Genomic DNA, 21,910 nt, shown 5'->3' with positions numbered 1-21,910 from the left:
TAAGATTTTTTTAAAATCAGGAATGAACATTAAATTGTATTAAACGATCTTTTTTCAAATTATTTTTTGAATATGTACTATGTTACATGATGTAAAATTGAAAAGGTATAAAAAGGCAGAGTAAAACCTGTATCCAGTGTTCATCATCCTTCCAGAAATATTTTAATATTGTATACACACACACGTGTATAAACACTTTTCTTCAAAATGGTATCATTCTATACATACTGGTCTACACCTTAATTTTTATTTATACTCTGGAGAACACCCCCATTGGTATATAAAGAGCTTCTTCATTTCTTAAAACAGTTACACAGTAATCTATTTTACGGGTACTCCATAATTTATTTACTTAATTGCCTAGAGAGGAATATTTGAACTGGTTCCAATTTCTTACTATTACAAACAAGCTACAGTGAAGAATATCCTTTTGCATATGTGAGTATATCTGTACCTAAAATCGAACAAATGGAACTGCTTGGTCAAACGGTATGTGCATTTATAACTTTGACAGACAAACTAGCTATTTTGTTCTTTTTCTTTTTTAACTTACCATACTTGTAAGTAATACTTGTTATGAAAAATTATTTATTGTTAATGTCCCTAGATGTCACTATACCTCACCAAATAAATATTACCAAAAAATTATGAATCAAGTTTCCCTTCCATAAAACTGAATTACAGCATTTATGTAAACAAACACTTTTTTGCAAAAAGAAAAAATATCTACACCTTTTATGCACATCATATATTTAAACAATCATACCTAATTTCTGAAGTGTGTCCCATATCCTATGAGCAAATTCTGTTCTCTCTTCAAGCTTTAGTTCAGGCAAGAGAGAACCACAGCTGCGTAGTAGCAGCAAGGCATGACTACCACCTGGGCCACCTGTGGAGAAAAGGTTAACAGATAACATTTAACACAGTAGCAATATCACATAGATAAATATCAAAATTTAAACAGAAATCTATAAGCATTCAAAAATCTTCTGGCTCAAACTGAGAATATCCATAAACTAGAAAAATCCTATCCTAATGTACAGTGTTACTAAGTTACAAGTCAAACTTTTAATATTAGTCTGCTTTCTTAAGAAATCTAAGGTTATAAAATCTATGTAATCTGCAAAACTGTATCAAATACAAAAATACAAAGAACCTAATTTATAGGCAGTGCTTGCTACAATTCAAAGGCTAAACTTCTCAGTATCTTATGAAAATAGTATAAAGGGCCAGGCATGAATCCCAGCACTCTGGGAGGTTGAGGCAGGCAGAACACCTGAGGTCGGGAGTTTGAGACCAGCCTGACCAACATGGAGAAACCCCGTCTCTACTAAAAATATAAAATTAGCTGGGCGAGATGGCGCATGCCTGTAATCCTAGCTACTCAGGAGGCTGAGGCAGGAGAACTACTTGAACCCAGGAGGTGGAGGCTGCAGTGAGCCGAGATTGTGCCATTGCACTCCAGCCTGGGCAACAAGAGCAAGACTCCGTTTCAAAAAAAAAAGAGAGAGAGAAAGAGAGAAAGAAAGAGAGAGAGAGAGAGAGAGAAAGAGAGACAGAGAGAAAGAAAGAAAGGAAGGAAGGAAGGAAGGAAGGAAGGAAGGAAGGAAGAAAGAAAAGAAAGAATACTGTAAAGCAGTATAATTAACATCTATGAATAGAAAAGTTAGGTTCATAATCAGCTACAATATAAGCTTCCCTCTCCCTATATCTGTAAGCTTTATCTACATATCCCTGAAAGCTGACTTTAAAACAAAACAAAAATAAACCACTTAGTATGATTCCATTTATATGAAATACCTAGAGTAGGGCAAACCTACAGGGACAGAAAATACACTAGTTGTTGCCTAGGGCTGGAAGGGATGAGGAGTTGGGGAATTTCTTTTTGGGGTGATGAAAATGTTCCAAAATTGATTGTAGTGATGGTTGAATAAATAAGTCAGAGAATGTGACACAGGTCTTTAAATGTACATAACTATAGTAATAATTGATACTTCTTTGGTATCTCTCACCATCAGATTTTATATCTATGCTTCTGAGTGTGTCTGAAACCCATGAATAGGCTTTAGGAAGCTACTGAATCCTCTTAAACTGCATGCAAAATTATGCATATGTTTGCATGAGGCTTTTGGGGGTCAGGGGCATGGAGTGAAGGACCTATAGCTTGCATCAGGCATTAGTGACTCAAACAGATTTTTAGTAGCTAATTGAAAATGAAAGGAAAATAATGGAAATCTGTCTTATATGATCATCTTACAGAAACTCGACACTCTACAATGGAAGGTAAGAAAAACTAGTTATCTTCCAAGAAACTTACTACTATAAGTGACTCAACAAACTAGGAAAAGCAAAAAGGCAATTTTTATTTTCTGATTTGGAATAAACATCTAGACCAGGCATGATGGCCCATGTCTGTAATCCCAGCACTTTGGGAGGCCAAGGCGGGTGGATCACGAGGTCAGGGGTTCAAGACCAGCCCGGCCAACACGGTGAAACCCCGTCCCTACTAAAAATACAAAAATTAGCTGGGCACAGTGGCATGCGCTGGTAGTCCCAGCTACTTGGGAGGCTGAGGCAGGAGAGTTGCTTGAACCTGGGAGACAGAGGCTGCAGTGAGCCGAGATCGCACCACTGTACTCCAGCCTGCTGGGCGACAGTGCGATACTCCATCTCAAAAAAAAAAAAAAAAATCTAAAAATGTTTTAGTTACTCCAAACTTTGCCCAGATGAGTTGACAAGATAGAAATCACAATCATAACATAAATGACAATCAACAGAATATAACAAAGAAAATTAAAGTGTCAAATAATCTACTCTGTAATGAGCTTACCCTCAAACAATTATTTATTTAGGTTGATGCAAAAGTAATTGCAGCCATTACGTTTAATGGCAAAAACCGCAATTATTTTTGCACCAACCTAATATTTAAGACTTTTTTTTTGGTTTTAAAAACAGATGTCTCTCTCTATCGCCCAGGCTGGAGTGCAGTTGTGCGATCTTAGCTCACTACAACCTCTGCCTCCTGGATTCAAGCGATTCTCATGCCTCAGCCTCCCAAGTAGCTGGGACTACAGGCACGCACCACCATGCCTGGCTAATTTTGTATTTTTAGTAGAGATGGGGTTTTGCCATGTTGGCCAGGCTGGTCTCGAACACTTGGCCTCAAGAAATCTACCTGCCTCCCGAAGTGCTGGGATTACAGGCCTGAGCCACTGTGCCCAGCCAAAAGTCAATTTTATGAACAGGAAATTTTGAAATACCTGAGCGGCAGGTATCATCAAAAACTTTTTGTAGAAGCTTCTTTGGAATGCAGCCAGTTCTTCGAACAGAATGTTCTAGTCTCATTAGAGCCCAATCAAATTGATTGGAAATCCTCCTAGAAGAAAAAGTGGACTCCTCTTGAATATCCTTTTCTTTGGCAGCAATGGCATAGAGCCTGGCTGGGCTCAGTAGTCCTCTAAAAAATGAAACATAATTAATAATAATCAGTTGCTATCTATTTAGGTCATTTTTTGAACAAAACTTATACAAATTTTAAAATTAGTTATTAAACACCTAAAGTCACAGTAAAATACCAAAAACAGAGGTATGAACTAATAGGAAATAAATTTTTAGGTTTTGCTTCAGACAAAATCATATAGACACATACATAAATAATATGCACAGTACATCTCCTGAATAATTGACAGCATCTTGATAACTTTGAACATGGAATTATTTCAAAATCAGATGGAAATATGGTGTGTTTTAAGTGTTTTTTAGATCTCTCCTTAACCAAAACAAGGTAATGAATGAAGATGAAGCAGTTTATGCTGCAAAGCTCTTCTCACCTCTGTAAATAAGAGATCTAAAATATATCCAAAATTTGTATAACTACCTTTAAGTTTTCTAGGTATAAGCTTACTGTGAATTTAAAAGAAGACCAATGTCCAGGCTAAAACGATGCAGATTTTTTTTTTTTTAAGGATCATTGAGGCCCAAATAATTTCTAATCTGTCCAAATAAAGTTGAAACACTTTATAGTGATAATGCTCTTAATTCTTATCTGCTGTGCAACTGTCAAAATGTTAGCTGTATTCTTTCCTGATTATTTAAAACAACTGCCACCAAAAATAAATAAAGTGTTAAACATCATTAATTTTAAGGAAGCCAGAAGGGAAAGAAAAATGATTACAAATTAGGTATGGTCAGAATAGTACGTTATGTGTTTATAAAGAGCAAGCAATCTTTAAACCATTCACTATTTTAGTAATGGAGTCTAATATGCAAGTCAAATGCTCTCTAACATGAAATCTGAGGGCTTCTAGGCTGTACCATTTTTTTTTAAATAAACACAATTTTTTACAGACTAGGAAAAAAAAAACCACAATTTTTTAGAAGATTTTTAGGCTTATAGAAAAATTGTGCATTAAGTAGAGTTCCCATATACTTTCTTCTCTAGGCTATTCTAGGTAAAAATATAAGCTGTACCTGATTTAAAAATATCAGATAAAAAATAATTCTTATGTGTGAAGAATACCTGTTACCAATCTGAGTTGCATTTAAAAATGCTTTCTCTGTACTTAAACATCACTTTTAACGAACGATTTCTAATTATCAGTGGTTTACACATTTATTGCAAATATCTTAAATATAACTATTATACACTAACTATATAATAACTAAGTATAATATAATCACATTTTTCAGACATACACATTTTCATCACAATGGTGACTTTAAAAATAAAACTTACGTTTCTATCCTATGTTATTAATCTGAAAAAACCAGTCACAAATTGAATGATCAAGTATGTGATGTTTTACTAAAGGAAGCTATACTAGAGGTTTCACCTCAAGACTGTATAAAACGAGGCTGTAATTGATAATAGACTAGAAATTCTACCACTGTGATCTGGGAGAAATGACTCTAACCATTAGTGATTCCACCATCTAGGTGGAAAATAATGGAAAAAATCAGGATACTGACTAAATAAGACAATGTCTTATTTTTTAAGACCAATGATGGCAGCACATTGTAGATGGCTAATTGACTCGAGTTTGTTAAATGAGCTGAATTAAGCTACAAACCACAGAAGATATACTCTTATAAATAATATTTATCCCTTACTTCCAAAAGGCATTTATCTAGTTGCCACATCAGTTGTTACTAAACTATCCCCTTCTTAATGTCCCGCAAGCACAAAGTGACATTATTTTTAAATTATCCAGGACAACATGTCAAGTTTGGAGGAGTATGCAACAATATTAGTCAACAACAAAAGCTGATTAATACAGAAATTTCAAAATTGTGAAGTCTATTTGCCAAAGTTTTTTACACAATGCAAATCTGATAAACTGTTAAAGAGCAAAAATAAAACTTCCGCTACAGGATATTTTTTAAATATAAGAGGAGACCAACTCAAATTTCAGGCAGAAAACAGATGCTTATAAACTAGCACATTGTTCTGAACATTCTAGGCAAATTTTTCTCATATACATGTCTTTACTGCAGCTGAGTCTCCTCGTAAGTGTGCTTGGATTTAGTTAAGTAGAAACATGAACCTATTATAAAATAAATTGGGATAGAGGAAGGATTACATATTTAACCAAAGAAGTCTTCACAGTTATATGGTCCAGAACTTATTTTTAAATTCACTCTAATACATCCTGAAAACAAGAGTTTCACAGCCTGGAGCAATGGGTATGTCGTGACAGAAAGGAAAGAACAGAACAAGTCCAGGGGTGACGGTGGGGCCCGGCAAGAAGATCACACCCACCAGGCTTGCACAGGCTGGAGCTCACTGCCTCCAAATGCTAAGGACCAAAATTGATATAACCACATAAGGGGAAATTATTGTATCATCTCATCCGAGTATCACACTGGCTCCTTTACACTTCTTAGTTAAATGTCTCAGGTTCCTTCCAGACTCCAGCTCCTACCACTAATACTCAAATTACCCATAAATGTTTTCTTGTAAAATCTGCCATTTAAAGTTATTATCTCTCAGTTTTTTTTTAAAAATTAAGGTGGGTTTTTTTTTTAACTCTTTAATAGAAAACGACCTTATAGTTGAATGTCCATTAAAAAAAAAAAGATATAAGGGATCAGACTATCCTACTAAACAGGCTTCCATGGGACCCTCCCCACTACTTTTAAGCCTGTACCATTTTTTTAAAAAAATAAACACAATTTTTTGATAAGCAGAGACTGACTACAAAAAAACCCACAATTTATTAGTGTTTTTAGGTTTATAGAAAAACTGTACCGAAAGAAGAGTTCCCACTTTCTTCTCCCTCCCGTGTCCCCTAGTAACATTTTGCTGTAGTGTAGTATATTTGTTACAAATGATGAACCAACGTTGATACATTAACCATCAACCAAGGTCCATAATTTACATTAGAGTTCACTGTATGTATACATGTTTTGACAAACATATGACATGTATCCACCTTTACAGTATCATACAAAATAATTTCACCATCCTAAAAATGCCCTGTGCCCGATCTATGCATTCCTTCCACCCTCCTTCCGAACCCCTGGCAACCACTGATTTTGACCTGTCTCTAGTTTTGCCTTTACTAGAATGTCATATGGTTGCATCATACAGCATGCTGCCTTTTCAGATTGGCTTCCTTCACCTAGCAATATACATTTACAGTTCCTCCATGTCTTTTCACGGCATGACGGCACACTTCTTTTCATTGTTGAATAATGCTCTTTTGTAGATATACATGATTCGTTTACCCATTTGCCTACTGAAGGACATTCAGGTTGCTTCCAATTTTTGACAATTATGAATAAAGCTGCTATAAGCATTTGTGTGAAGGTTTTGGTATGGACATAAATTTTGAACTCATTTGGGTAAATATCTAATGGTAAATCTATGTTTAGCTTTGTAAGAAAACTACTGAACTATCTTCCAAAATAGCTATACCATTTTGCTTTCCTACTAGCAATAGAGTTCCTGTTGTCCTACATCCTTGCCAGTATTTGGGGTTTTCGACGTTTTGCTGGATTGTTGCCATTCTGATAGTGGTATCTCATTGTTGTTTTAATCTATATTTCTCTAATGATATAAGCTGTTGAACATCTTTTCGTATGCTTATTTGCCATCTATATGTCTTTTCTGGTGAAATATTTTCTGCCCATTTTTATTTATTTTATTTTATTTTGAGATGGAGTCTTGCTCTGTCACCCAGGCTGGAGTGCAATGGCGCGATCTCAGGTCACTGCAAGCTCTGCCTCAGGATTCAAGCGATTCTCATGCCTCAGACTCCTGAGTAGCTGGGATTACAGGGACACACCACCATGCCCAGCTAATTTTTATATTTTTAGTAGGGATGGAGTTTTACATGTTGGCCAGGCTGGTCTCAAACTCCTGACCTCAAGCGATCCGCCCACCTTGGCCTCCAAAGTGCTGGGATTACAGGTGTGAGCCACCATGCCCAGGCCATACACGTTCTTAAAACTCTTCTCTCCACTTTTTTTCTTCTTCACTGATATTATGAATCAGTGTAGTGTCACTTTAGAGCTATCAAGAGTTTAAAAGGAGATACAGGTAGAAGATAGAAGAGGCATTATTAATAGCTAATGTTTATCATGTGTTTAATTTGTGCTGGGTATGAGAAAATTGTAACTTACAAATGAAAAAACTGAAGCAACTTGCCCAAAGTCATCACAGTTGAAGCTAATGATAGGGCCAGGGTTAGCACTCAGACGGTCTCATTCTGAAATGAACTCAACGTGGCAAAAGGGCATCGAAGAAACTAATCTGGCTGCAATTGGGTGTTCACACTGGAAAGTGGTAAAAAATTAAACCTACATAGTGAGAGTGAGACTAGAGAGTGGAAAGTCTCCAATGGCAGATAAATAAGGGATTTGGATTTTATGACACACTTGTAAAGTACAAAACTAGTTTTCATAGAGCTGCTCTCAACTTATTTTGTTGCACTGTAATGTAGAAAATGGGGAACTCAAATTTATCTCCTACGTTTTCACCATTCCCTAATTTAACTATTCCACTTGAGTTTTCTTTAGCCTGTTGATACGCTGGATCACGTGGATTGATTTTCAAATGCTGAACCAGCCTTGCACAGTTGGAATAAATCCCACTTGATCACGGTACATAATTCTTTTTATATACTGCTGGAGCCTCCCGAGTTTTAATGTATCCAAAATTCAAAAAGATAATGCCTTTTAAAAATGTTTGGTAATGAGCCGGGCGCGGTGGCTCATGCCTGTAATCCAGCACTTAGGGGAGGCCAAGGAGGGCGGATCACGAGGTCAGGAGATTGAGACCATCCTGGCTAACACGGTGAAACCCTGTCTCTACTAAGAATACAAAAAATTAGCCAGGCGCCGTTGCGGGCGCCTGTAGTCCCAGCTACTCGGGAGGCTGAGGCAGGAGAATGGCGTTAACCCGAGAGGCGGAGCTTGCAGTGAGCCGAGATAACGCCACTGCACTCCAGCCTGGACGACAGTGCAAGACTCCGTCTCAAAAAAAAAAGGTTGGTATTCCCTTCAAATTTCTCCACTGCAACCAACTATTCCGCTAATACCCTGTTCCCTCAAACTCAAAATTAATTACTTTATTGGGCAGTCTCTCAGCCTTTATATCCCATCTAGTGAGTGCTTAGATATCTGAGGCTCTTGATGAACTCAGAACACATGGATTTCTGCAACAAATCTTTAGTTTCTCAGGCTTCAGCCTCTCTTCATACAACTGCCAGATCAACCATCCTCAAAACCATCTTTTTTCAAAAATCCTATCATTGTTCTTTACTTATCACATCAATTCTGTTCTTCCATTTATTAATTCAAAAAATATTTACTGAGTGCTTTCTATGTATAAGGCACTGGCTAGAATATTCTTATCTAGTAATAAATCTAATAAATTAGACCTTTAAAGAATATTAATTATGGTAAATGTAATTAAGAAAAGAAACAAGGGGCCAGGCACAGTAGCTCAAGCCTGTAATCCTAGCACTTTTGGAGGCCGAGGCAGGCAGATCACTTGAAGCCTGTTCGAGACCAGCCTGGCCAACACGGTGAAACCCCATCTCTACTAAAAATACGAAAATTAGCCTGGCATGGTGGCAGGTGCCTGTAATCCCAGCAACTCGGAAGGCTGACGCAGGAGAATTGCCTGAACCCAGGAGGCAGAGGTTGCAAGTGAGCCAAGATCGCCCCACTGCACTCCAGCCTGGGGGAGAGAGAGAGAGAGAGACTCTGTCTCAAAAAAAAAAAAAAAAAAAAAGCTGGGCACAGTGGCTCACACCTGTAATCCCAACACTTTGGGAGGCCAAGGCGGGCGGATCACCTGAGGTCGGGAGTTCAAGACCAGCCTAACCAACATGGAGAAACCCCGTCTCTACTAAAAATACAAATTTAGCCAGGCATGGTGGTGCATGCCTGTAATCCCAGCTACTCGGGAGGCTGAGGCAGGAGAATCGCTTGAACCTGGGAGGCAGAGGTTGCAGTGAGCCAAGATCACGCCACTGTACTCCAATCTGGGCAGTAAGACCGAAACTCCATCTAAAAAAAAAAAAAGAAAAGAGACGCCACTGCTCAATAAATAATAGCTGTCTTATTACAGAAGGTGCTCAATAAATGCCTCTGAGTTTTTGTTTGTTTGTTTTTTGAGATGGAGTCTCGCTCTGTCGCCTCCCGGGTAGCTGGGACTACGGGCACCCGCCATCACGCTGGGCTAATTTTTTTGTTATTTTTTTCAGTAGAAACAGCGTTTCACTGTGTTAGCCAGGATGGTCTCGATTTCCTGACCTCGTGATCCGCCCGCCTCAGCCTCCCAAAGTGTTGGGATTACAGGCATGAGCCACCACGCCCAGCCAAATGCCTCTTGAGTTTTTACAATAACTTTCCTGTATCTTTTTTTTGGGACAGGGTCTCGTTCTGTTGTCCAGGCTGGAGTGCAGTGGTGCAATTATGGCTCACTGCAGCTTTGAACTCCTGGCCTCAAGCAATCCTCCCACCTCAACCTCAGCTCCCAAGTAGCTAGGACTACAGGTGCATGCCACCACAGCTGGCCAATTTCTTTTTTTCTAGAGATAGGAGTCTCACTATGTTGCCCAGGCTGGTCTTGAACTCCCGGTTTCAAGTGATCTTCCTGCCTCAGACTCTCAAAGTGCGGAGATTACTGGGCCTGGCCTAAAAAATCTTTCATAAAACTAAGTCACAATGAATTTTCTCCCTCTAAGAATTGAATTCTCCAAAAACCTTAGACAAATTTAGCTGCCCCAGTTTTATGCTTTATGGCAAATCACAAAATTTTAGACTAAAAAAGCTACTAGCCACCCTTCTACACTTGATAACAACCTCCTGGCCTGAAATACCAATCCACTCCTTTCCACCTATCCAGATTTCCCTTCCATCTCCCAGGATCCTCCAGTCAAAAGGGATGTCTCCTGTGTCTCACCTATGGAGGAAGTGATGCAAAGTCAGTTAACCAGATTGGGACCGATGACGTGACATGGAGAAAGACACTCTTCAGAATCTATGAAGATCCCTTCCATATACATTCTGAGATCTAGTTTACTTACCTGTGAAAGTCTTTAAATCCCAAGTTTATATCATATATTGCCTTTTAAAAAATGTTTTTGTCCATAAGTAATCCTTTCACCATCTAAAACACAACAGTCTGGACCTCATTCTGCACCCAATGGAAACTACCATGGCACTTAACTGTAAACAGGAAAACGACAAGATCAAATGTGTAACATATGTAAAACACTTGTAACATATGTTGCAACATATGTAAAACATTTCAGAAACGGGAATCATGGTATCTGAAGTTGAATCTCAACTTGAGGTCTTAAATTATACTTCTAACCCTGTTTCCTAATTTGTAATAACCCACGGAAGTTGAAATGTTTGTATGATGTTATGTTTACAAACACACTTTGACAATAATAAACATCAGGCCAGGTGCGGTGGCTCACGCCTTTAATCCCAGCACTTTGGGAGGCTGAGGTGGGTGGATCACCTGAGGTCAGGATTTCGAGACCAGCCTGGCCAACATGGCAAAACCCATCTCTACTAAAAACACAAAAATTAGCCAGGCATGGTGGCATGCACCTGTCGTCCCAGCTACTTGGAGAGGCTGAGGTGGGAGAATCGCTTGAACCTGGGAGGCAGAGGTTGCAGTAAGCCGAGATGGCCCCGTTACACTCCAGCCTGGGTGGCAGAGCGAGACTCCATCTCAAAAAAAAAAAAAAGAAAAAAGAAAGTAATAAACATCTATTCTAAAGGTACCATTGTTTACCCTAATCCCCAAATCTACTTTTCTTAATTCTGCTAACACTCTCACCAATCTTCTGTTCCCTTTCTCTCAAGAAAAGGATATTTTCTTCAGTTCTGTACTACCTCGTTGAAGGCCTATTACTCCTGATTTGCAATACCAGTGTTGTTCCATCCCCACGTTCCTATAATCTACATAAGCTTTGTCAAAATCTGTACTTAAAATCCTCCAATGGCTTCCAATCACCAACTAACCTACCTTCTAAGCAGTCTTGGTAGCCTCAAGAAATCAACTTCCACGACATCCCACACAGCTACACGGGATAAATGGCCTCCAAGTCTCTTCATGCTCTTCTCTATTTTTGGAACATTCTGAATATCCACTACCATGTGTTCTCTAAAACTCAATGTCCCCCTGCCATAAAACAAATGGCACTGCTCCTCTTTCTGAAATACCACAATATTATATTCTTCTCTTAAAGACAGCACGTCTAATAGTTGTACATGTGCCTGTCTAGCCCTGTGATTGATAAATCTATACTCACAAAGCAGAGGCTGAATGTTACAGATTTCACAACCCCAAAGAACCCATCAGCTTCTTTTTTTTTTTTTTTTTAATTGAGATGGAGTCTCACTTCGTAGTCCAGGCTGGAGTGCAATGGCATGATCTCGGCTCACTGCAACCTCCACCTCCCAGGTTCAAGCAATTCTCCTGCCTCAGCCTCCCAAGTAGCTGGGATTACAGGCATGGGCCACCACACCTGGCTAACTTATATATAGATACTTTTTTTTTTTTTGAGATGGGGTCTTACTCTGTCGCCCAGGCTGGAGTGCAGTGGCCTCATCTCTGCTCACTGCAAGCTCCGCCTCCCAGGTTCACGCCATTCTCCCACCTCAGCCTCCCAAGTAGCTGGGACTACAGGCGCCCGCCACCATGCCCTGCTAATTTTGTTTTTTTATTTTTAGTAAGAGACGGAGTTTCACCATGTTGGTCAGGCTGGTCTCAAACTCCTGACCTCAAGTGATCCGCCCGCCTTGGCCTCCCAAAGTGCTGGGATTACGGGTGTGAACCACAGCACCCAACCGGACCCATCAGATTCTTAATATTTGCAGGAGATTTTTCTAAAATGAGAGTTTTCTAGAAGTTTTCTTCCAACTTTAGAAATAAAAATCACACCATCCCATCAAAGAACAGTATGTGATTTTCACCTTTAGGCCAATCATTAGTCTAGATCTACTTCCAAACAGATTTAGCTCAAAGCTTATCTTTCCTCTGAAGTACACAAGTATTATGCTAAAAACCATCACACAAAGAATATATAAGCAGCTCTGATCCAGAAATGCAAGGAAAATGTATGTGACAAAGCAAGAGTATTTATCTCCTCACAGAGAAAAGAATAAGAGCTGGTTTTTAAGAAAGCATCTATTTGAAAAATAGATGTACTGAAATGGGAAAATGAAGAGCAAGACCACATATTACAAAGGAAAAGGGTATACTTCTTGGTGCTACAATTTTGAAAACAGATTACTAATGTCTAACAATTTCACTCACTAAAACTCATTTGTCCTCAGATAGGACATTCCTGGAAATCAAGCTCGGGGTGAATTTGCGTAGACACACTGCACTGCATGGATGGGTTAAGCACCCCTTCAATCTCCTCCAGTTTACCATATTTCTTCTTCAATGTCTTAAGATTTTCATTGATTCACTCAACAAACATTTGACACCTACTATATGCCACAAAGTTAAACACCAGGGAAAGCAAAAGGAGTAAGACACAGTATCTGCCTTCAAGCAACTTACAGCCAGCTCCAGAGTGTTGCTGAGTGCACATGTCATAGTGTTAATGGGTGCTTTAGTGATACACGGTCTAAGAGGAGGCACAAGAAAGGAGCCAGTCAAATGGGAGAAGCAGTCAAGTTAAGGTTCAACAGAGATGGGGGACACCTGACTAAGGGGGAAGGGGAGACACATTCCAAGAGTCAACATTACACTCAAAGGCATGGAAATATACAACATGGCCCATCAAAGCCTTGCAGATCCACAGACAAGCACTAGACCTACAAAATCAGAATCTGCAGTTTAACAAGAGCCCCAAGCAATCATGCTCACTAGAGTTTGAGAAGCCCTGCTGTAGAGCACTTCAAAGTAGTAATCTGGTATGGCTAGAACACAGGATGCCACGGGAGGGAACTCACAAGAGATGATGCTCCAGAGGCAACTCCAGCTCAAAAAGCACCTGTGCTATAAACAGTCTGGATCTCTTTCTGGACCCAATGGGAGCCACAACAATGCTTAAGTGTAAGTAGGAAAATGACATGATCAAATTACCAGGGAGACTAGGGAATGATGATGGGGTTGGAGGAAAAGGGATGCATTCCAAATGAAGCAGATCTAACAGGGCTTAATCATTTGCGCAATCAATAAATGGGGGGTGAAGGGAGTGAGAGATGAATGGGAAAACAAACGTAGATATCCAGGATCTTTCTGGAAGGCAGGTAGAAACAGCAACATTCAAGAAAACAGGGAACACAAGAGGAACAGATGTGAGAAGAAGGAGGGGTCCAATTTGAGCTGTGTTGGCTTTGAAGTACCTATAGTTCAAGCAGGTGGATGTGTCTAGTAGATGGTCCATATCTGGGAGAAACATCATCGGATAGGTTAAGTAACGCCCTGAAAAATGGAAAAGGTCACAAAAGAGAATGAAAATGTTGAGAAAACATATAAGGACCACAGGTAAAACTACCAAGAACATCCCAAGAACATCAACATTTAATAGATGAACTGAAGAAAGAGGAATGAAGCAGATGAGAAAAATCCTAAAGAGAAGAGAACCTAGAAAAATGGTGTCATCAATACTGAGAAAAGGGTCTCATGAAGGGGAAAATGGAAGACAGAGTAATATGCCAGGTCAAGGCCTATAAAGTAGATCTGGTAATTAAAAGAGGTCCTTTCAAAAAGTTAAATAAACATACATCTTACACATACATAAGTCATTAGAAGGATAGCTATCAATGAATGGCTCTCTGGTTGATATAATTAAGGGTGATTTTTAGTTTATTGTTCCCACCACCCAGGTTTTGCAACTGTCCCTCAAGGCACTTTGAGGAATAATTTTTGCAACTGTTCTTCAAGGCACTTTTGAAATAATTTTCCAAAAATACAATAAAAAAATCAATAAATGAGATAAAATGGCCTTTGACAGTGGTGTGACTACAGTGGGTAGGAAAGTGAATGAAAAGTGAGGACATTAAAGGGAAAGAGAAGTATGGACAGGGAAGAGACTGAGAAGTTTCTAGAGTAAATAGAGTTCCAGGAAAGGTTCTGTGTTTCAGGTGGGCAAGATCTGGGCATGCTTACAGGATGTCGGGTAGGAGACTATATACAGTGCTCAGAGTCCAGGAAAAAGAGGGAACAATTACTTCTTTATTGCCTGCTATCACCTGAACACACAGTGGTGAACAAGACAAAGTCCTGCTCTCATGTAGCTTACCTTCTACTAAGGAAAAAAACAAGTGAGGTGTGCCACGAATAAATCTACAATAGGATCGGCATGTTTTGGACTGAGTGTTGAGGTAAGGCTTCTCTGAAGAGACATTTGAGATCTGAACGATAAGAAAGCAACTTTACAAAGATAAGGGGTTAAGGCCTTTACAGATTATGAAACAGAGGAACAGACAGGTTAGTAAGATGTCTGAGATTATGCAGTAAGTAAACAGAACCCAGGTCTGATGAACACCTAGACCACCCTTTCTACCAAACCGTTTTCTCTCTTTATTCAGTTCTCCCCAAATGCAACAGTGAAGATAAAAGAAAATGCGGACCTTCCCCTGGCCTCACAGAAATGCTAAGGATTAGAAAAATAACAGCAATGGGCACAACTTTCTCAAAAGACACTCTGAAAACCAAGAGATGTATATAGTTCTGTGCTCAGAGGCATGATTTCGGAAAGTTAACTGTTCAAGCCCAATAAGAAAATACAGGCAGACTCCAAATTACAAGTAGGCTCCATTCCAAAGATTATAACTAAGTTGTTAAGAAATCATAAATTATTTCCTCCATGTAATTTTATGGCGAGATCAGGTGTTCAGGCTGGTCCATGAAGGTCTGCATAACCGTAGATGTTATGACTACTGTAGTAACCAACAAAGCACTTACTAGGCATCAGGCCCTATACTAAGTGCTTAATACAGATAATTCTGCAATATTCCTAACACTATTACTACTCCCATCTTATAGCTAAGGAAGCTGAGGCCTGGAGATGTTAAGAAACTTGTCTAATGGCATAATGCAGATAAATTGAGGATAAAATGCAGATAAATCTGGAGTAAGCTGCAGTCTGGGCCCAGCCTACTGCAGATCCCTGGCTCTCGGTCCTTATGCGAGCTCTCAAAGTACCTTAATTTACAAGCATCAGTCTTTCAAGATCATGTTTCTCTAATGCTAAAAGCTCAGCACCTATCTCCCCTTCTCTGGTGGTCAGAATACTATTAATAACCAAATGAACACTTTCACCAACTTTCCTTATCCCCTCCACTACAAAAGTCTATACCAAACCTATCTCCGATAAACCTCAAACCATGAGAGCATTTATTCGCCTGATACCCACTGAGAGTTTAACTTGCCTGTGCATCCCCAGATTCCAACAGAGTGTCTTGCATATGCTCATTCATTCAAAGACACTTACAGGCCGGGAGCGGTGGCTCACACCTGTAATCCCAGCACTTTGGGAGGCCGAGGCAGGAGGATCGCTTTAGGTCAGGAGTTCGAAACTAGCGTGGCCAACACGGTGAAACCTAGTCTCTACTAAAAGTACAAAAGTTAGCCTGGCATGGTGGCGCACACCTGTAATCCCAGCTACACGGGAGGCTGAGGCAGGAGAATCGCTTGAACCCGGGAGGCGGAGGTTGCAGTGAGCCGAGATCGCGCCATTGCACTCCAGCCTGGGCGACTGAGCGAGACTACGTCTCGAAATAAATAAATAAATAAATAACAAAGACATTTACAAATCCTACCATGACAGTTCCCAACTCGTGCAACACCTTCCTAAATGCTGAAGGAAAACTCCATTCAAGAGAACGCAGGCAAAAGCCCAAACTGACCATAATCCAGCGTCCAGCTTTAAGCCATCCGTGGCTCACCCAAACTCCCAACCCACTCCCCGCCGCCCCATCCCTCGCAAAAAGCTAAATTTCCAATATCTAAATGCTAGGTGGTTACTAATCACCAACAGTGACCACACGTGGGACACCACCCAAGCTGGCCAACTGTAAGGAAGAGACCACCACCCGACTCCCCAAAGCAGCCTTCAAAGCCCCCCCTCATCTTCGTTGACCGTGGGTACCCCGAGGGCAGTAAAATCCAGGCTAAAGTGGCGAGGGCAGGATTCAAGCCGGAAGCAGGCCATGCCCGCAGCCATGACCTTCTGAACGCGCTTAACCCTATGACCCGAAAACCCCTGGTAGGCAGCGTGGTGCGGGGCCCGGGGAGGCTAGGTCCTGGGGTGGCGAGCACAGGCGGGACCCGGTCCCTGCCGGCACCCATGACCCCGGGGGACCCTCGCGCCGCAGCCTGGCTGGAGGAAGGGCCTGGGCACTCACCCGGCCACGGGCCTGGCGCAAGCGGCGGGCAGATAGGAGGCGGCATGCGGCCGGCCTGGGCCGCCAGAGAGGAGGCGCAGGGAGAGCGGGAGGCGCGGGGCCGCCCCGGCACGCAGCAGCCAACGCGCGGATCTCAACAGGGCTGCCATGACCAGAACGTCCCCGCCGCGGGAAGCACGCTCCGCCAGAAGGACAGGAGGAGCATGTGACCGCAGGGTCGCCTGGCGCGGCAGAGACCAACTGCCGCACGCGCCAAATGTGGGGGGAGCCAGGGATCGTTTTAGGTTGGAAGATGGAAAGCCGCACTTCTCTGAGAAGAGTGGAGCCAAGGTCATATTCATATAAACGATGTTTCTTGTTTCATTATCGAAGCTTTTATTTTCCGTCTTCCCTCTCCGATCTGGGCATCGTGTTCATTCGTTGCACCCCTGCACTCATCTGTTGGTAGAGCCGCAAGAGGTCAACTCCTCCCAGGTTGGCGCAGAGGCTTGTGGGAGGCCAGCTAGTAAAAACACCGAGAACTCTCGAAGAGAGCCGACTATGAAGATCCCAGGAAGTGGGACGGTTTCCCCCGCCCCCGAGCGCAGATGTTGCAGCTAACGTTCAGCGCTGACTCGATCTCCAATAGGAACTGCCCTTCACTCGCAGAAACGCGGGCCAGAGAAACCGTGGAGGTCTTTTGCACCTTGCCGTTTGCCTCCCAGGTTCAACATGGATGTGAATTATCAGGGCCTGGGAACAGTGTAAAGGAACGCGCAGGTCCCCACCCAAGCGCTTACGCCGGGCCTCCCTTTAGAAAATAAATGAATTCTACCAAAAATCCTGTAGTTTTAAAGCTGGAATTGAACTGACTCTCTTCCCCAACCCTCCACCCCTACCGCGCCTCTCCCTTCAGTAAATGCACATATACATGTGAGAAGTAAAAGAACAATGTAATTAAGAGTCTCCAGCCAAATCTGGGGAGAAAACAGGCAAGTTAAACCCATCCCTGGCGCGGTGGCTCATGCCTGTAATCCCATCACTTCGGAAGGCCGAGGCGGGTGGATCACCTGAGATCAGGAGTTCGAGACCAGCCTGGCCAACATGGTAAAACCCCGTCTCTACTAAAAATACAAAAAATTAGCCGGGCGTGGTGGCGGGCGCCTGTAATCTCAGCTACTCGGGAGGCTGAGGCAGGAGAATTGCTTGAACCCGGGAGGTGGAGGTTGCGGTGAGCCAAGATGGCGCCATTGCACTCCAGCCTGGGTGACACAGTGAGACTCTGTCTAAAACAAAACAGAAAAACCACGTCGCTGCCTTCACAGGGCTTACGGACTGGATCGGTTCCCTGTGCACACGTGGGAAGCTGAGAACAGCCTCCCACTCCCTCTCCACCTGCCTGTCCCCTACCTATCACTAGGTGAACATGCGGATATTTCCTCTGGAAGCCCTCCCACGGTCATTTCCCATGTAACTGTTTATCCCACTGGACCACGAACTCCTTATCAGTAGGGACTGTGATCTCTTATTGTAGGCCATACACCTACCCAGTGCCAGACACACAGTAAGTCTCATTAAATATATGTTAAATTAATGTCTATTTTGAGATGACCTAGCTCACCTCTCCTTTGAGAAATGAGGGAACCAAGCCCCCAAAAGAAACAAGGTGAAATGATTGATTCTGGGTTATATTACTGAGCACTGGGAATACAAGTTATTCACCTATTCAACACGTATTTATTGAACACATATCCAGTGCCATACACTATTTGAAATCCTGGGAATACAGCAGAGAACAAAACAAACCAACCCTAGATTCTAATTAAGCTCTTTAAAGTTTAATTTGGGAAGACAAAAAGAACTGTGATGCAAAATACGCCAGGGTAAAGGAATTGAGGGTGTCATGGGGGGAGTTGCTTTTTTTTTTTTTTTTTCTTGAGACAGGGTCTTGCTCTGTCACCCAGGCTGGAGAGCAATGGCGTGATCTTGGCTCACTGCAGCCTCCACCTCTGGGCTCAAGCGATCCTCCCACCTCAGCCTCCTGAGTAGCCGGGATTACAGGCCCAAGCCCTGGCTAATTTTTGTATTTTTAGTAGATATGGGTTTTTACCATGTTGCCCAGGCTAGTCTCAAACTGATGGCCTCAAGCAATCTGCCTGCCTCCTCTCCCAAAGTACTGGGATTACAGACATGAGCCACCACGCCCGGAGAGTTGATATTTTAAATAGGAAAAACGTTGAAAAGAAAACTGAAGGAAGGAAAGGAGGAAAACAGGAGAATTTTCTGGAAGGAGAAAAAAAAAAAAAGAGTGGTTAAGGCTTAGAGAACAGCAAACACCAAAACCCAGAGGCAATAATAGGTGTAGCCTATTCAGAGAACTTTAAGGAGGAGGACTGTGTGGATGAGAGAAAAGAGCAGGGGGTAGAGAGCAGGGGGTAGGAGTAGAGGAAGGAGCAGGGGGTGGAGAGGGGCCTGGAGGTCAGAGAGGTAGTTGGAGGCCATATCAAGCAGGGTGTTGTAGGTGGCCGTGAAGACTGACTTTAATTTAGACTGAAGACTGACTTTTACTTAGAATGAGATGAGAAACCATTAGATAGTTTGGTGTGTTGCTTTTAAAGAGATGGAGTCTTGCTGTGTTGCCCAGGCTAGAGTGCAGTGTCTATTCACAGGTGCAATTATGACACACTACAGCCTTGAACTCCTGGGCTCAAGCAATCCTCCTACCCTGGCCTCCCAAGGAAGTGGGACTACAGGTGCATGCCATCACCCTTGTTTGCTTGTTTTTTTTTTGTTTTTTTTTTTATGTGCAGTGGCACAATCTAGGCTCACAGCAACCTCTGCCTCCCCGGGTCCAAGCGATTCTCATGCCTTAGCCTCCCAAGTAGGTGAGATTACAGGCATGCACCACCACACCCAGCTAATTTTGTATTTTCAGTAGAGATGGGGTTTCACCATTTTGGCTAAACTGGTCTCTAACTCCTGGCCTCAAGTGATTCACCCACCTCGGCCTCCCAAAGTGCTGGGATTATAGGCGTGAGCCATGGCACCCAGCCACCCATTTGCATTTTGAAAAGGTCACTGTATCTGCTGTTTGGAAAGGAGATTTTGGGGGAATGGGGATAAATAAAAATAGACCAAAGAGAAGGCTAATCCAGACTAGAGATGGTGGTGGCTTGGATTAGAGGGTAGCAGGTGAAATGATGAGAAAGGGTCAGGTTCTTACTCTATTTAAATAGTAGAACCAAGGGGACTTACTGATGGATTGGCTGTGGATTGTAAGTCAAGAACGGCTCCAAAGGTTTTGGCCTAAACAACTAGAAAGATGGAGATGACTCTGATTTAAAGGGGGAAAACAGAAGCAGATTTAAAAAGTGAGATCAAAAATGATCTTCTAGAATATTAAGCTTGTGCCTGCTAGACATCCAAGTGTCAAATTTGAATAGGGGTTGGCTATATGTCATACAAGTCAGTTAGGGGAAAAGTCAGAGCTAGCGATACATTTGGGAATCTGCAGCTTGTACCTAATATTTGAAGCCACAGAAATGGATGAAAGCATCTAGGAAGAAAATGCAGATAAGAGAGGGAGTCCAAGGACTGAGGCTTGTGTCATTTAATCTTTAGAGGATGTATAGATGAAAATCTAGCAAAGGAAACTGAGAAAGAAGAGCCAGAGATGCAGGAGAACTAAGCCCAGTGAGGTCACAAATACCTGAATGAAAGAAGTCCTTCCAGGAAGGAATTATCAATCACATACAATGCTACTGTTAGTTCCAATACAATGAGCATGCAACATTGACCATAGAATTTGTTGTTTGTTTATTTGTTGAGACTGTCTTGCTCTGTCAACCAGGCTGGAGTGCAGTGGCATGATCTCAGCTCACTGCAACTCACGCCTCCTAGGTTCAAGCAATTCTCCTGCCTCAGCCTCCCAAGTAGCCGGAACTACAAACATGCACCACTATGCCTGGCTAATTTTTGTATTTTTAGCAGAGACAGGGTTTCACCATGTTGGCCAGGCTGGTCTCAAACTCCCGACCTCAGGTGATCTGCCCGCCTTGGCCTCCCAAAGTGCTGGGATTACAGGCATGAGCCACCGCGCCCAGCCAATTATTGCTAATTTTCTAAGGCATGATAATGACTTTGTGGTTATGTAAGAAAAAATATGTTTAGAGATACATGTTGGCACTGGAATATGTAGAAGTAAATTAACATGATGTCATGATGTCTGGAATTGTCTTTTTTTTTTTTTTTTTTTATGAGACAAAGTCTTGCACTGTTGCCCATGCTGGAGTTCGGTGGCGCCATCTCGGCTCACCGCAACCTCCGCCTCCTGGGTTCAAGCAATTCCCTGCCTCAGCCTCCCAAGTAGCTGGGATTACAGGCACCAGCCACCATGCCTGCAAATTTTTGTATTTTAGTAGAGACGGGGTTTCACCATTTTGGCCAGGTTGGTCTTGAGCTACTGACCTCGTGATCCACCCACCTCGGCCTCCCAAAGTGCTGGGATTACAGGCGTGAGCCACCGCGCCCAGCCTGGAATTGTCTTTAATATACTTCCCCAAAGAATAAAAGGCGGGGCGCAGTGGCTCACACCTATAATCCCAGCACTCTGGGAGGCCGAGGCGGAAGGATCACTTGAGCTCGGGAGTTTGAGACCAGCATGGACAACACAGTGAAAACCTGTCTCAAAAAAAAAAAAAAAAAAAAAAATTCAAAATTAGCCGGGCATGGTGGCGCACACCTGTATTCCCAGCTACTTAGGGGGCTGAAGCAGGAGGATTGTTTCAGCCCGGGAGGTGGAGGCAGCAGTAAGCTTTGTTCATGCCACTGCACCCCAGCCTGGGTGACAAAGTGAGACCCTGTCTCAAAAAAATAAAATAACAAAAATATAGAAAAAGGAAATGTGACAATATCTTGATAATCGATGAAGCTAGGTGATGGCTATATGGGAGCTCATTTTACTATTCTATTTTTTTTTTTTTTTTTGAGATGGAATCTGGCTCTGTTGCCCAGGCTGGAGTGCAGTGGTGTGATCTCGGCTCACTGCAACCTCTGCCTCCTGGGTTCAAGCGATTCTCCTGCCTCAGCTTCCTGA

General features: G+C 42.1%; 1 protein-coding gene across 1 annotated transcript in view; it reads right to left on the bottom strand.

Annotated features, from left to right (window-relative positions):
• LRPPRC (leucine rich pentatricopeptide repeat containing) overlaps positions 1-17,276 on the bottom strand; it is a 113,324-nt gene extending 96,048 nt beyond the window's left edge. Inside the window, exons 1-3 of the mRNA XM_055243390.2 lie at positions 16,837-17,276; positions 3,261-3,457; positions 767-889 (exon numbers count right to left, since the gene is read on the bottom strand). Of these exons, the coding sequence (XP_055099365.2) occupies positions 767-889; positions 3,261-3,457; positions 16,837-17,177 (661 nt within the window). The 5' untranslated portion in view covers positions 17,178-17,276. The remainder of the gene's footprint in view (positions 1-766; positions 890-3,260; positions 3,458-16,836) is intronic.
• Positions 17,277-21,910: the final 4,634 nt, after the last annotated feature.

This window comes from Symphalangus syndactylus, chromosome 14, assembly GCF_028878055.3.
Source record: "Symphalangus syndactylus isolate Jambi chromosome 14, NHGRI_mSymSyn1-v2.1_pri, whole genome shotgun sequence".
Taxonomy (NCBI): domain Eukaryota; kingdom Metazoa; phylum Chordata; class Mammalia; order Primates; family Hylobatidae; genus Symphalangus; species Symphalangus syndactylus.
This window is presented reverse-complemented; position numbering and strand designations above follow the sequence as displayed.